The sequence below is a fragment of the Falco rusticolus genome, chromosome 11 (assembly GCF_015220075.1).
Source record: "Falco rusticolus isolate bFalRus1 chromosome 11, bFalRus1.pri, whole genome shotgun sequence".
NCBI lineage: Eukaryota > Metazoa > Chordata > Aves > Falconiformes > Falconidae > Falco > Falco rusticolus.
In genome coordinates, this window is record NC_051197.1 from 13,734,051 (window position 1) to 13,751,200 (window position 17,150).

The window sequence follows — 17,150 nt, forward strand, 5'->3', positions numbered from 1 at the left end:
CTCATAATTAGAATGTATAAACCACATTGCTGTACCATACTGCATATTAAATAGTTTAATTTTGTTTGAGGTAGAAACAAGGAAGTAAAATGAAGACCAGAGAGTACGAAAACTATAAAGCCCTTAATTTTTTGTGAATGTACTTCAAATACATATTAATTTATATATTTCTGGTAAGAAACAAAAGCAGAATTCATGGTTACCATAGTTACACATACTCTTTGTTGTGTTTCAATGCCACATGATCTGATTCAAAGTAATACACATCAGGCTCTTCCTCATCATCCTCTGCAGTGTGGATGTTGGCACTCTCTTTGGCAGATGGTACATATCCAGCAACAAGCCTAGCCTCAGAAAGTGGCTTTCTTAGTCCATCACTCCCATGATCTCCCGTATTACAATTTCTCTCTTTTTCATTCTGTTTAATTTCTTCAGACTTTTTGGGAGATCCATTGATATTATTAATACCTACAGGTACATTCTTTTCAGTGGGACTGAGATTATTTTCTTCAACCTGTCCGTTTTCTCTACAAGGAGAGTTATTTTTAGTAGGGCTACTTCTGGCAGGGGCAGCCCTTCGTGGTGAAGTTCTCAATGTGTATCTGTGTTCTTGAAGTTCTGACATAGATGTCACTTGAGCTGAAACACAGTCCAGCACTGAAGAATGTGGTTCAGGTTCACCTGAGATTGATGCACTGTCATGATGAGTATTCGGGTTGCTATTGGTGTTTTCAGCACACTGTTCCTTAGAGGCACTAGTATCTCCTACAACATCTACCTCCTCCTCCGAATCCCTTAACAAAGATGACTGGATTTCAGAAAAGGACCCTGTGGCTGGCTCGTATGCCTGATGAGCATGGTCCTCAGGCAAGCAGTCATTTATTGTTTTGTGGTCCTCTAACTTTACCTGTTCTTGAGAGTTTGTGCAAGGCACATAATGGTCTACAACACTGTCCTCCTTGCTGCTATTAAGCAACAATGAAGAATGGGCAAATGAGTTTCCGTTTTCTGCTACTGTTTTGTCCTTGGGTGTACAGGAACCCGCACTGTTTTGCTTAGTGTTCCCATCAAGCTGACAGTCATCACAGTTAAGAGAATTTGAGTCTCTCTCACCAACTCCATTGACAGTCTGATAGCCTGCGATCTCATCAACTATTGCAGAATTATTAAATCCTTCTGCACAGACATTCACCTTTTTAACTTCCCTTTTGTCACAATCATCCAATATAAGACATCGACAAGCTCGCTTAGTCCCTGTGGAGACTGCATCATTGTCCGACACTAAGCTTTTATGCTCCAATGACTCCTTCTCTGTTTTAGTAGGCAAGTCCTCTTCTGAACTGTTGGGTGCCTCTGAACGTAGACAGCGCTTAATTCTTTTCAAAACTGGTGAAACAGATTCTGCTTGTTTTTTTTCACAATTTTCCACAGTTTGTTTATCAACATTATCTTTTTCCGAAGTAGACAGCCCTCTCTTTCTAGGGCTCACCCATGATTCCCGAGCACTCTGTTGTTTCAAATCAGTAGTTCTTCCACCATTACTGCTCTTCTGAGTTTGCACAGACTCCGGCCTCTTCTTTGGTGACCTTGACCGTATTTGAGGATGGGGTGAAACTTCCTCTGGATGAGCAATACTACGGTTTCTTAATGTTCTACCACAAAAGTTTTCATCCAACCCATTTAAACCCACTGTAGATCTTGTAACACGAGTAGATCGAGAAGCAGCCATACTATGGCAAGTCCCTAAAGTATGTTCATCATGATCCACTCATTGGGAAACCTTCAAAAAAAGGTAAACAAAACAATCAGAAAAAATATTTAAAAAACACCTACAGACATAGCAAATCTGAAGAATACATTGTCAGAAATGTACCTAATGTAAAACTTAATATGTCTATGCAATGTATTAATACCCCTTCTTTCTGTGGTATTTCTTTATGGCATTAAAAAAGTTTTCCACCTAAGCTCCAAAGTAGCTGACTCGGTTACTGTGGTCGTTCTAGCTTTAACGCTTGTTTGTGAATGTTGTTCATACTTATGGCTTATATAAGGCTGGAATGTTCCAGTTAGGCTCCAGTTACTAAAATACACTACTTTATGCACTGTACATATGATATAATCTATTATTATTTAAGTTTGTCTGGTCAAATGAGAGGTATCATATCACGGTCTTAATATCCCAGTTTCCAGTTACATGGTTTGACATACTAAGAAGGAAACCATTAAAATCATATGTTTACTCACTTGTTGCTTAGAAAAAAACCAAATTGCTCAAAAATAACAAAACAGAATTGCAATTTAAATTAACAGTGGATTAAAAAAAAATAATTCACACCAGTTAAAAAAAATAGTTACAGTCATTAATAGTAAAACTGAAATAAAACAAAATGCCTGAATCAGAATTATAAAATCATTCAAGTTGAAAAGGACTTTGGGGGGGCAATCTAGTCCAACCTCCTGCTCGAATGAACATATAGACTAAGCTCAGATTTGTCCAGCTGAGTCTTAAAAAACTCCAAGTACAGATACTCCACAACTTCTCTGGGCAACCTTGTCCTTGTAGTGAAAATAATTTTTTCTAATACCCAGGCGGGGCCTCCCCTATTTTTGCATCATTTATGTCAATAAAAAGCCTGGCTCTATCTTCTCAGTAATCTTCTCTGAGGTACTAAAAGGCTGTTTCCCAAGCCTTTTCCATTTTTAAACTTTTCATACAGTTGGTGAAATGAATCATCACATACATTGGATTTAAGTAAATTCAGACTCAAAGTAAAGTTTAAAACATCCAGTTTGAGAGTGTCTGTATTTCAGATTTCAGGGCGAGATGTAGGAGTACTCAAGTTGCCCAATCTCAAAATAACATTTTTAATAGAAATCAGTTCAGTCTTATCCTTCTATTAATTTCACCTTTAAAAATTCAATCTGTCAAACTGCATACCACCACAAACCTGTCATAATATCCATGACAATGAACAGATTCACATTTGTACATAATGGCATGCCTTTCCTTTTCCATCTACCAAATTCCAGATTATACAAAATCTGTTCAAGTGACATATGTGAAGACTTCAAATTTCAAATACAGAGTATCAAACCTTTTATGTGTTATTTAGAAAGGCTGAAAATGACAAACAGAAGAAAATTGTTTCAACAGGTGTTTCTCATATTCAGCAAAGGTGAGGGAAGGAAAAAAAAAAAAAAAACAGCATGAATTCTCACAAATCTACTGTTTGGGTGTCAGATGGTCCTAGAGCAAAAAAGAGAATGGGACAAGGCCAGTACAGTTCTTCAGCAGTACAAATATTTTTGATGATTGACAACAATTACTATATTGTCTGTTTAGGAATCCAAAATGCAAGTAGTATTTCTTAATGAAAGTTAATGCATCCTAGAAGTATAGAAGTATTGCTTGGTATAGTTCCAGAAACAACTGTATAAGACAGCACATCATTTTCTGTAATGAAGAAAAGACAATTACAAAGTGGAAATTTCAAACATTCTGGAAAACTGCATTGTATGTGTGCTGCTACAACCCTCCTGCTTGTTAGCTATTCCCACTGCCTTACATGAATGCCTGGAAAGGTACACTGTGTGTACTGCTACTGTACTAACTTCCGTTCTGCTTGTTTAAAAGTAACAAGGCAGGACAAAGTGTGAGATGTCCAATGAACTCTGTCTTAAGAGAAAATATAAATAATACAGTAAGGAGTGAACAGGCAAAGCATCAGTAGTTGAGTTAAAGACAGAAAAAAACCATGTCACTGTGTTGTCTATAATGATTGTTTATACCTATTTTCTACATGGATAAACTTGTCTGTATGTTCTCCCCTTTTATACACAAGCTCAACACCTTCTGGAGTGATCTCATTTGGGGATGAACCCAAAGATGAAAAGCAGGGTCATTTAGATATTCCATTTCACCTAGATGGTTTAATTAAAGGCTAGCACATGTTAAGGACGAGTAACTTACATTTCAAATGGATACCAATAAAATAAACCAGATTCCAATATACACTTTGGTAAGTAATTCTGAACTTGAGAGACATTAGAAATAATATGCAAGATAGAAATCTTCATTGATTTACTGGTATGTTACTTTCTAAAGAAATATAGCTTATATAACAAGTTAAAAAGTTATTATTTACTTAGTACAAAATGAACAAACTTACCACTGCAAAACCAGAAGAAATATAAACTTCTGACATTTCATACAGTAGACCCTTACTGTGCCACTCGAATAATATCAATCACCATTGCTGATTTCCATGATGTAATCCACATGCCTTTTTACTAGTTTATGTCATCACATTAACAAGATTTTGAAAACTGTTGAGAAAAAGACAAAGGCATCAATAAAACATTGAAATTATTCCATTAAAAATTAAGAAGAATGCAACAGGACACATAAAGAGTAACAGCATTTTAAAGAAGCAATTATCAATTTTACAAGTGTCCTACATAAAGAACAGTCTGCTATAAAGTAATTAAGAATGTGAAATGCTAATTTGGGTTTCAAATGTAAAATATCTTTCTTGGTTATCTTTAAGTGATTCAGCATATCACAACTAAAGATGTGCAAGCAAATGAATTCTGTTCAAATAGAGCGCCATGCATTAGGGTGTTCAAACCTCAGAAGATATCTGAAGAGACACAGGAAAACAAGTAGTGAAAGATATTACCACTAATGAATTATGAAACGCATTGTCAAATATATGTTATAATTAGTTACACAGTAAAAAAAAATTATTTCTGCTATTTAATTTTAATCAACTAAGCAGAACTCAAAACTTACATTGGCTCCAAATCCCTGAACAACCTTTATCTACATAAACAGGAGTGAAATGCTTTCCAGAGTTCACATTAAACCTATTCTTCACCCAAGGAAAACAATGTATACTACTTTGTTTATAGTGGAAGTGAACCAATTTTGATACTGAAAGACAAATAAATATATGGATCCAAAAGCCAGACAAGGCTTTCAGTTGTCTCCAGAGCTTGGGCATTAGTGCCAATGCCCAACAGCTATTACTTGAAAAAACATACCAGGAATCGCATTTCATTTAAGGACATCCAGTATTATGAAGGCACCATAAATCACTAGAGAATAGTGATTACTGAATCTTTCTTCATATTCTGTAACTACATAAGCAAATTTATTTTCATATTGACCATTCAGAAACTTCATGATGCATAACACAAGCTGACAAGTTTCTCCACATTTTTCTTTCTACACAGTTATTATATTCAGAATATGTATGTCCAAAGCCTTTGGAAATTGTCTTCTTTACTTTCAACCTACTTATGATTTCATATTGGTAAGAACAGAAAATGAATTCCCCATGAAGTTAACAAATCCAAGTATAAACTTAGCCAAGTAAGAGAGAAGAGATAAATTATGTCTAGTTATAGTGAAATTCAATAACAAAAGGTATTTCTACAATCATGTTACATGAAGTAACATAAATTCTATTACATGGATAACTAAATCATTATTAAATTAGATTTCAATTATTCAGTGGAATTTCTTAATTTAACAAACAGCAGAGAACTGTCATAAAGAAAAAAGAATGGAAAAATAAGAAGGCAAGGAAAAAGACTTGAAAATGCAAGAGGTAAATAACCAAAAGGAATGAGCAAAAAGGAACAGTTGAAATTTAGCTGTACCAGGAATGGAACCAGAAACAGTGAGAGATGAACTCCATAAAGAGCTCCAGTATCAAGTGAGTTCAGCCTGTCATCCCCTGCCATCAAGTTTCTTCTGTTTTTACTATTCTGGTATGCTCTTAGTTACTTAAACTTGCATTGTTACCTTCCCTATAGATCCCTTTAACTGACAGGAAAGACACATGCAGATACCAAAAGTAAAGAGAGATTTTGACAGTTTTTTGCAAAATCCCAAAAACGTAGCCCAACAAAAATCCCACAGTTCCGTATCTGGTAAAACACAAAATAAATAAAAAAGCCTGAAACAATGTATCACAGTGAGTCAAACAGAAGCAAGCCAGTCAGTAAGAACAGCCTCAGGAACACCTAAGATAGTAATGTCAGACTTTCCTCAGATTTGTACGCATTATCTCCCCTAATTTTCTTGCCCCCCAAAAAACCCTGTTTTACTCACAGCAGGAAAGACACAACCCCTGCTGTGCCTAGTGACCTTCGGGGAGAGCAAGAGCATTTTAGAAACAGAAAAAAAAAAAAGTAAATATCACAAAAGGAGAAATGAAGGTCAGGGGGAAAAAGTTCCACCTCGATAGATTTTTTTGTTTTGTTTTGGGTCAGGGTATGGGATGGTGGACTTTAATCAGGATACACTGAATTGACTGCACCTTAACTACTGCTTAAAAACTAAAAAACAACATTCACAAGAGCTTACTAAGTAAACAACTACATAAATTCTCCCAGAAGTTTCCTTGGAAAAACTGTCTTGAAATTAAACTATTATTTCTTTACTTTTCATAACCAATTAGAATCACTTTTTTTCATCTAGACATAACCACATCTTCCACGGCAAAGAAATTCAATGGAAGAGTTAATTTAATGTTTCATAAACCACTCATTTTAGGAGATATTTATGAGCTGGAATATGGAGTGCAAGGGAATGGCTTTTACATCTAAGCCATTCTTCATATTCAACTACTTTTTTGTCTTGGTCTTCACCAGCAAGTGTTCCAGCATGTCCTGGTTTGGGCTAGGATAGAGTTAATTTTCTTTTTGGTGGCTAGGGCAGTGCTGTGTTTTGGATTTGATATGGGAACAGCGTTGATAACACGCTGATATTTTTGGTTGTTGCTAGGTAGTGTTTGTACTGGATCAGGGACTTTTTGGTTTCTCAGGCCTTGCCGGTGGGAGGGCTGGAGGGACACAGGAGACTGGGAGGGGACACAGCTGGGACAGCTGACCTGAACTAGCCAAAGGGGTATTCCATACCACGGGATGGCATGCTCGGTATATAAACTGCGGGGGGGGGGGTGGGGGGGTGGGCAGGGCTGCTGATCCTTGCTCTGGGACTGGCTGGGCATCGGTCAGCAGGTGGTGAGCAGCTGTATTGCGTGTCCCTACTTTTCTTCCTTCCCTTTGGATTTCATTCCTCTTCTCTTCTCCCTCCTTTTCATTATAACTGTTATTATTATTATTGTTGTTGTTCTTTTGCTTTTATTTTATGTCAATTGTTCAACTGTTCTTATCTCAACCCTTGAGTTTCGCATTCCTTTCCGATTTTCCTCCCAGCTCCCTGGGGTGGGGAAGGAGGGAGGGAGCGAGTCCCTGCGTGGCACTTAGTTACTGGCTGGGGTTAAAGCACAACCCAGCCACACTGCCCAAGTCGCAGGAGGCAAAGGCAGGGACTGTGCGAATGAAGAAGCACCTGCTATAGCAGAAGATCAGGGCAAGCCATGCCTGACAAATTTGATGGCCTTCTATGACAGGGTTACAGCATTGATGGATGAGGGAAGAGCGACTGATGCCATCTACCTGGACTTGTACAAAGCTTCTGACACTGTGCCACATGATACCCTTGTCTTTAAAGTGGAGAGACATGGATTTCATGGGTGGACTACTTAATGGATAAGGAATTGGCTGGATAGTCGTACTGAAAAGAGCTGTGGGCAACAGCTCAATGTCCAAGTGAGGACTGGTGACGAGTGGCATTTCTCAGGGGTTCACACTGGGACCAGTACTGTTCAACAACTTTGTTGGCATGTGGGCAGTAGGACTGATGCACCCTCAGCAAGTTTGCCAATGACACCAAGTTGAATCATGCACCTGACATGCCAGGGGGAAGGGATGCCATCCAGAGGAAACTTGACAGGCTTGAGAAGTGGGCCCCTGTGAACCTCATGAAGTCAACAAGGCCAAGTGCAAGGTCCTGCATCTGGGTCAGGGCAACCACCATTATCAATACAGGCTGGGCAGAGAATGGATTGGGAGCTGCCTTGAGGAGAAGGACTTGGGGGTGCTGGTGGACAAGAAGCTCAACATGGCCCAACAATGTGCACCCATGGCCCAGAAAGCCAACTGTAACCTGGGCCGTATCACAACAAGCGTGGCCAGCACCCCTTTCTGCTCTGCTCCTGTGAGAGCCCACCTGGAGTACCGTGTCCAGGTCTGGGGCCCCCAAAATAAGAGGACATGGACCTGTTGAAGCAAGTCCAGAGGAGGGCCAGGAAGATGATCAGAGGGCTGGAGCACCTCTCCTATGAAAACAGGCTGAGAGAGTCAGTGTTGCTCAGCCTGGAGAACAGCAGGCTCCAGGGAGACCTTATCAGTGGCCTATCAATACTTAAAGGGGGCTTATAAGAAAGATGGAGACAGAATTTTTAGTAGAGCCTGTAGCAACAGGACAAGGGGTAATGGTTTTAAACTAGAAGAAGGTAATTTAGATTAGATATTAGGAAGAAATTCTTTCCTGTGAGGGTGGCGAGACACTGGCACAGGTTGCCCAGAGAAGCTGTGAATGCCCCATCCCTGGAAGCGTTCAAGGCCAGGATGGAGGGGCCTTTGAGCAACCTGGTCTATTGGAAAGTGTCCCTGCCCATGACAGTGCAGCTGGAACTAGATTATCTTTAAGGTCCTTTCCAATGCAAACCAGCCTGTGACCCTAGGAGCCACATTAACATTTAGGAAAAAAAATATTATAACAAAGACTCAAAGTCTAGAGAAGAATCAGCTAAGAAACAAAATGGTCTGGTTTGCAAAGCCCACTATAAATGAAGAAGTTACAAATGAAAGCAGAATATAATGCAGAGACAAAGCTTTGAAGTAAGAAAGAAACTCTGAATTTGTCTCTGGTGAGGAAGGACCTGCGTAAGAAGTCAGCCAGTGAGTGATGATGCTGAAACCTTATAGGGAACCGTCATACATTAATCAGTATGGAACTTCTTCAGAGCGAGACTGAAGTTCGACTGCTTACAGAAATTGACCATACATCCCATATACAATCAAGAATTTGATGACAGCACAGGATGGAGTTTCAGGGTATGCATTTTAGCATTTGAGAACTCTTAAAAGTGTTACATAGCTTTAGGCGGACTCTACTGATACACACCGTAGTCATATAATTACACTAGAATTTTTATTTAACTTAACCAAAAGCCCACTTAGCAGAGCTAGTGAATGATGAACTGCGTGTGTGAAAACTGTTAGCAACAGAGGAAACAAACGTACGTAGAGATGGAAACCAACAGTTAAAGACAACAATGAGTAAACTCCTTCCTAAATACACAGAATAACCAAATTCTTCACTGGGTTAAACCAGTACTGGCTATCTGGGAACCAACTACAAGTCGATTGTTTAAAGGAACCCCAAGAATTATAAAACACATAGGCAGTTAAAAGTATGTTCAATGTGGCCCTAAGCTAGAAAAGAAGTTAATATATGAACATACTGGGTCTATCAGCACACAGGACCTGAAAGCTGCAAAGCAATGGAAGAAGCCTCTACTATAATTGTGTGATGGTACTTCTTATATATTTGGTACTTATGATGGATGTATTATCATTACATACAACATTTAACAAACTAAAAAAAAAAAAAATCATGTATTTGGGGCAGGGGACACATGCAGACTCTTGCAACAGGAAAAAGTCTCCAACAATTATTTGATGTCACCATTTTACGAAAATGGACAACAGTTACAGCCTTCCACCACAACTCTGCTCTAGAAAACAGAATAGTTTGTTCACCTCATCTAGTGAATCATCATCTTACTGAAAAGAATGATCCGTTCTCTTCCGGTTCTTCTGAGTCTCATCTAACAATCAGTTTCCATTCATCCTCAGATAATACTACATGGGAATAAAGATTAAAACTTTTTCCAGTGTTCAGTTATTGCAATTGTGGATACCTGATAGCACTAGCATTCCAGTCCCATACTGCAGTAAATCCCAAAATTACTTCAGAAACATTATCTGTTATCGGTGTAGTTACCATTTACAAGAGCAAACAGGATGCATACATAATTGCCCTCTCCTGTTTCATTTTCTTTCTGCTTTAGATCTGTGGGACCTTGCCTGTCTCTGGCTGAAAGTAATATTGCAGAATGTTTTATTTCAGGCATAAGACTCTTTGATCGTACTTATTTCTGTCATCAGAACTTGGGAGTCCTTAATATATATTCCTTTTTCAAAACGTTGTATTTTATTGTTTTAAAAATGTGTCACATTTCACATTATCTTTTTCAAATTGTAAGACCTCAGAAGAAACACCACTTTTACATACACCTTTCTAATACCAAAAAGCAGAACATTGTCTGGGAAATAAAAAAATCAAGACAAATCTGCACCAATGACAATAATACGGTGTGATTTGAGAATGTAAGACTGTGCATAATTTAGCTAGTTTGAAACAATGTACACTCATTCTGTATCTTATCCCAAACTATTTAATTTAGAAATCCTGCTTCCATTGACCTAATGATTTTCTAGACCTCTGTTATAATGCACATAACATAACTCTATTAAAATAACTGTGACTTTAACATAAGAATATAGTCAAGTCTGTCATATTTCTGAGACCTCAGAACCTCTCAGAAACCACTCTGAGCCACTGGCCACTATTTACATTTTGGAAAACAGTAATTCACTAGGAACTTGCTACTGGTCTATCTTAGTGCAGATATGAAACTGATGGCCAAAACTGGCTTCTCTCAAGTTTCTTGAGAGTCTCAAGATTCTACTCTCCCAAGACTCAATCACAGTAAACAAAACCTGAGTCTGACCTGACCCTGTATCTCTTACTCGGTCTTCTACATTAAAGGGGTTTAACAAAGAAAAAACATAACATTTATCACGGATCTCCTGTTTGCCATTACCTTCTGTTGTGAGCATGTCATAGATTTTTAACCAATTACTGCATCCATACACTCACCATGCATGCACACAATCTTTACTCATTAGCAGGACCCCATATAAGCTTCTTGATACTGCCCTTGAGGGGTGGGGGAATAAAAAACTACATCTTTGCATTTTCCACAGAGAATTACACCAAAGGTATCTTGAATAAGCTTTTGTGTTCAGATTGCCTACAGACATCCTGATCTTTACACCATTATCTTTCTTCTTATCAGCTATACATTCCAGACCACATTATTTCAGTGATTCAGAAAAAAACCCCTAGACTTTATACATTTTAAGCATGCATAGTACTACTTAAGTGTGTATCTCAAAAGAAAAGAATACTGATAGGTGACAAGCTAAAAATGAAACCACTGTATCTCTGTGGTATAAAATAGCGATTCTTAAACTCTCTGCAGAGCAGTAGTAAGTTATTTAAAACAGTACATTTTAAAAAATGGAATGGTGATTGTATAAAATGAAGACTGCTGAAGCTATTTATGTAAACAGAATCTAATCCCTTAGAGAAACATTTGCCCAAGACAAAAAATTTGCATCTTGGAACAGAAGAGAACTTGCACAGACATCAGGTTATCGGGACTTTGGTTTATCTCCACATACAAAGCACATCACTTCCCAGCAAAGTAGTATTACTAAATTAGGTATGAATTCCATTTAACAAATTATATTCACCAGTCTATCACATCTAGAGTACGCCAGCATCTCTTCCCACACATACTGAGCTTAGCAGAACTACAGTAGCAAGAAATTAGTTTTCTGGAGAAGGCACTACATTTTTCTCATTTTACATGACATCAAAATAAGCAATACTTTCAAGTGATAGAAATAACCTCCACCAAAAGACATTACAAAGATCTTACGTGAAATAATACATAACAATAAGCAGCTTAAAGCTATAATGGAAGTTTAAATGCAATAGAAGTAAAAATAAATATATATTACGAGGCTCCATGGTCTGGAATTACTCTGAGATTTCAGCCATCTATGACACAGTAAGATTATATTACATATAGTCAAGTTACAGTTTGTCAGAATGGGACTACTTATATTTACTTTATTTTATATATAAGGATAGCAGGAGTAAATAAGGAAAAAAAGAAAAATTAAGAAGAGTAAGAAAAAAGTATCAACAGGTTTTATAAGCCAGCAAACTAGCAAGGGACACGCTTTACCAAAAACTAAAACTGGCAAAGAACCAGAACAGGTAGTTCAGTATACTCATTTTCTTCCTGAAAATAGATGGGTTCACCAATCCACACAACTTATTCTTACATAAGGGGCAGGGGGCGGGGGGGTGGGGTGGAATCTTTAGAGAGAACCTTCTTACAGAAAAAGTTGTTTCCAGTTCTTCCAGGGGAGGGGAAGAAGTAAGGGTAAGCTGATTCTGGTACTTAAATAATAGGATGTGTGAAAACAAACAAAAGCTTACCCTCCCCCTCTCCAACACTCTTACATTGACTTCTCTTTCTCTAGAAATACAAAATAAAGAAAATGGTCAAACCAACAAGTTATATGACAATGACTAGCAATGCACATTTGTTCCTTTGTATCCCTTCCAGTCAGAAGCAAGTTATGAAAATGGCTCACAGCATTTTTTTTCTCTTTTGGGCTACCAACATGAGGAAATTTACTGGGAGGATGGGTACAACAGAGGTGTCACCCCCTTTCCAGTCAAACATTCCAAGATAAGGTTGTAAGGTTACTTCATATAAAGCTAAATATGAATTATACCAGTGTAACTGTACAGCAGAACTCTAGAAAAGTAACCACTCTATCAAATTTCTTCTCCTTACGGACAAACCCTAAATTGCTTTCAGTTTCTTGTATCTTGGCCAAATTAGTTTGCACTGAAATCATACATTGAAGCATCTGCCTCAAACTGATATTCCCACCCTGCTGCCTCTCCTCTCAATTCTCAGTCAAAATAATTAGTCATTTCTGTGCACAAATAGGGACATTTTTTAAACCCTCTTAGTGCTTAAGGCACATCTGACTTCTTCAGTAAGTTTTTCTACCTCAGTGTTTTGGAGTAAGAAATTGGAATTTGACGCACAGAAGCGTCTGCTTGAGAACAAAAGTCCTGGCGGAGCTGTGATGAAGGCAGACTAAGGCGAATGCCAAACATGAATGGATAGGTAAGGAGAGTGGCTACATTAGCAAAATGAGTGGATGCTGACTGGAGAAAGGCACAGACTGGGAATCCTGAAGAACTGCTATGAGACAGAAAGATCACAACTGTGAAAGAGGGAAACTGGAAGCAGAAGTAACTGGAAGACGCAGACCGGCAGAATCTGGAATCTTACCTAGTCACAACTAATCTATACACATCACCGCAGTACCCATCCCAATTATCTGTCACAAATACTTACGACAACTCTGTCAACACAAATATTCATGGAACTACGAAATGAAACTACAAGTAGGTCTTAGATGAAAATAACACCTTTTCTTTTTTTCTTTTCATCTGGGTCCAGGTGGATCAATTTTCCTGTGGGCCATATTAGAGGACAATGTGCTGCAGCACAAGTGGTATCATATGGCCAGAACCAAAGGTGAATACGTGAACTTTGTAAGGTGGTACCACAGCCCTAGAACAGCAAACTACATTCCACACTTCAACACCGGTGTGCTCCTTCATCTTAACTTATTAGAAAATGCAAAAAAAAAAAAAATGATCAATCACCTTGATATCATTTAATACAAATTGCATTTAGCATGAATGAAGACAGTAGTGTTAACTAAACACCCTTACTGAACTTACTGATCAGTCAATAAAGTGACTGTTTTCTGATGCAATTAACTTACCAAGAAAACTAAAAAACAGATTACACAAATAACTTCTACGTCCCATTTCAAAAAATCACACTTAAACCTCACTTATTGGCCATCAGTCTACATCCTTCTCACTCCACCTATCCACACCACTACATCATCCTCGGTAAAAGTCCCACTACATTGTATTTTCATGTGAAACCATTCAGCTGCTAAATAGCTTTGCTCTTATCCCAAGAACATCTCCAGTGCAGGATTACCAAAACATGTGACTAACATCTTTGAGATACGTTAAATTAAAGAGGTTCTTAAAAAGCTCATTATAAAATTAATTACACTAACTTGATTACAGTAACCATTTCTCAGAATGTTATTCTAGCAAAATAGACTCCAATAATATTTGACCTCTTAAACACAGCTAGAACATAGTTTTATACCAATAACTAGGAAAAATATTACTTATTTCCTAATGAAGTTGTTATTGCAATATGCAGAAAATATCAAGCACAAAAAGACATTTCTTTTTTCCTACAGGTAGGCTGCAATTGTAAGGGGTCATCATTTACTTTATAACCCTAACAGCTTAAAGATGAAAAGGAAGTTGATGAAGAAAACCAGTGCTCCTTAATTTCTTAAAAGCTCCAAGATAAACCAGTCTGTTCATTTCTGTAGAACACTGCACCAGAAATATCTACTCTGATTTACTTTCAGAAGTGACTGCAAACATGCTACCCTATGAAGTACACTGTAATGTGTATATTGTATGAAATACTGTGCAGAATATATTTTTATCCCAGATGACTTTCTGTCAAAGGCACGCATTTCAAATACACCAATTAATATACTTTTTAATATGCAAAATTACAGCATCAGCTATATAAGCCTCAGACAAACACTGACATACAAAACAGAGCAGCACTACATATACACAACCAGGTACTCTGCATGGGTTGTGCTTAGAAATCCTGTTGCATGGATACTAAAGCAAGTAGCATACCAGAGAGTTTAGAAAATGGGAGCATGAGGCATGCAATGGTTCCTGTAAAGTATTTTGAGGGTTGTATCAGAATTAAAATGTTTTTGTACTCAGTTTTGCCCTCAAAATTTAAAATACGCCCACTGTACCCAAAGAAAAAGAAAAAAAAAAAAAAAGGCAAGAAGGAAGGATGTTTTTCCAGTTATCTCCATTCATGAAGAATGTTTTAACCACTTATTTTCCATCTGGTAATACTTTTGACTCTATCTGGGAGGTCAGCATATTATTCTATAAGCAGACTGGCAAAACTGCTATCCCATGGGCTGGTTCTTTGCAGTCCTAAATGCAACACAGTTCTGCCAGACACCTCACCTCACCTCCAACATTTTGAAAAAATTCATGTTGCTCCCTCTGGTCATCTCCAAAACTCAAGGATGGTGTGGCCAATTCCAATCTACACGTGCACTAACTAGACTGCTAGCAAACCACACATAGCAGGTAACTTCAGGGCTCAAACTGCAACCCTTCTTAAAAAGGGGACTTCAACTCCCATGAAAGCTCCAAACTTTTTACACATGAGATCTTCATTCCCAGCAAAATTTAGGGGGATTGCTCAGTTGGTCAAAGGGTCCAAATGTTACTCAATAATGGTAAACAAATATAGGGACATCTTCTGGCCTAAGCTAAAGGGTTGATGTAAATTATGACTCTAAATGCTTAAAACACATTCTCGACAGACTGGGGGTGGGGAGAGAATCCAGAACTATCCTGGCATCTATGAACAAAAGAAATAAAGCTTGCCACAGCTATGCTGTGGCCCTGCTGTGTCTTCTACCAAGGTGCATTTTCATGGTCCCACAATTACAGGCATCTCTTGCTGCATAAACTGATACATACATATGGTGCGCATACAACTGTAGCACCCCTCACAGCGTAACCAAACAGATACATTCTCACATGATAGGGGCTCTGGAAAGTAACAAAGTAGCTTGTAAGACAAACTATGCTTTAACCTTGAGTTTAAATACTGTAGTAGCCTGCTATCACAGAATCATTTAGGTTGGAAAAAGGCTCTTTAAAGATAATTGAGTCCAACCATAAATGACTTGCCTTATGTTGCTTTTTGATTGGCAGTTATTTTTAAGAGCCCTAGCTCTTTTAAATGCTCATGTGGCTGTGTTATGACTGACTCTGATATATTCATAAAATTGTATAATGCAACTGACTGTTATACCAAGTCAAGTCTCTGGCACACAGCCAGCAGAGAACCATCTATTTTCTGCGGAAACGGTCTGAGATAGAGCTACTGAAAAGCTTCGCTGTTATACCTCTATGCTAGAACCACAACACTGTTGCAGTTGTCAAAATACCAATTGGTAGCAAAAACACCCATCCCTTTTTTGTTTCAGCCTTCCATCCAGGATATTGTTTACATTCATTGTCTCTTTTTGGCCTTTGGTCTAATACACAGCACAACTGCTAGCTACATTTAGCCACACATGATAGTTTTGACATTGCAGATAGCCTTTCGAAGCAGTTTTGAACACGTTCCTGCCTCTGTGAGCTGGATGTCAGCATCATCTACACCATGAATGAGCCTGTCTCCCCAGAAGTACTTGAAGGCAGACAGAAATTTTCTCCCAGGGCTTAGGCATCCTGACAGAACCACAAATATCAGCACTCACCATGTTTTACTGTTTATTCTTAGATTCTTTCCAAATTTCGCTTTGCAACTGACACTGAGCGTGTTAAGCAGAGAGGTTTCATAACCCTCTGCAGTTTGATGTTCTCACTCTTTGTTCAGTCTGTATTTTAAGTGTTCCGAATAAGACAACCATTATGCATATTTCAGTTTACCCGGATTCCTAAAGTTTCAACTGGCAAGTACTGAAGGTGTTTTAAGTGCACTAGGAACTGCATTTTTTAAAAGCTCTCAAAGTAACAGTGACCAGCCAATTTATGTATGATTGCTGTCCTGTCTCTGGGCACAGAAACCAAAACTTCCAGTATGAACATTATTGCATACCTTTTCCTTTTAGTTACCACATACCTACTGGTAATAGAGGCCTTGATTTAAAAAACAAAAAAACCCCCACAAAACTTTATTTTAAGAATGGTTCCAGTTTAACTAGTACATTCCTTTTTCTCACTGCTTTTGTCTACACATCCAACTACTTCCAGATCAGATAGCTGGCCAGAATTTCTTCGATTTACCAGTACAATGGTAGGTTATTTCCCTTTTTTATTATACTTTATAGTAATTCAAATAGGACTAAGATTGCATCATGTGCAATTTGGTTTCGCTTGATTGCTATTTTGCTTTCTTCTCTTGCTTTGCTCAGAAAGTCTTCACAGGCCAGTACATTCGCTGCAAAACAACATGCTGCATTTTAATTCCTGGGTTTTCTGTGTTCTATCTTGCCTATGCTTACAGGACTGATGGAAAATACAAAAAGTTCTGTTCAGAGTGCATTTACATTTAAAATCTCAGCCTTTTAGTTACTGCTTACTTTCTCAACACAAACATTTTTCTTGTTTGAACACTCAGGCA

The 17,150-nt window shown here is 38.0% G+C and overlaps 1 protein-coding gene across 3 annotated transcripts in view; it reads right to left on the minus strand.

Annotated features, from left to right (window-relative positions):
* ZZZ3 (zinc finger ZZ-type containing 3) overlaps positions 1-17,150 on the minus strand; it is a 64,085-nt gene that overhangs the window by 31,570 nt on the left and 15,365 nt on the right. For all 3 annotated transcript variants that reach the window (XM_037403784.1, XM_037403781.1, XM_037403783.1), the window contains exons 2-3: positions 4,170-4,326; positions 219-1,780 (exon numbers count right to left, since the gene is read on the minus strand). In XM_037403784.1, the coding sequence (XP_037259681.1) occupies positions 219-1,729 (1,511 nt within the window). In that variant the 5' untranslated portion in view covers positions 1,730-1,780; positions 4,170-4,326. The remainder of the gene's footprint in view (positions 1-218; positions 1,781-4,169; positions 4,327-17,150) is intronic.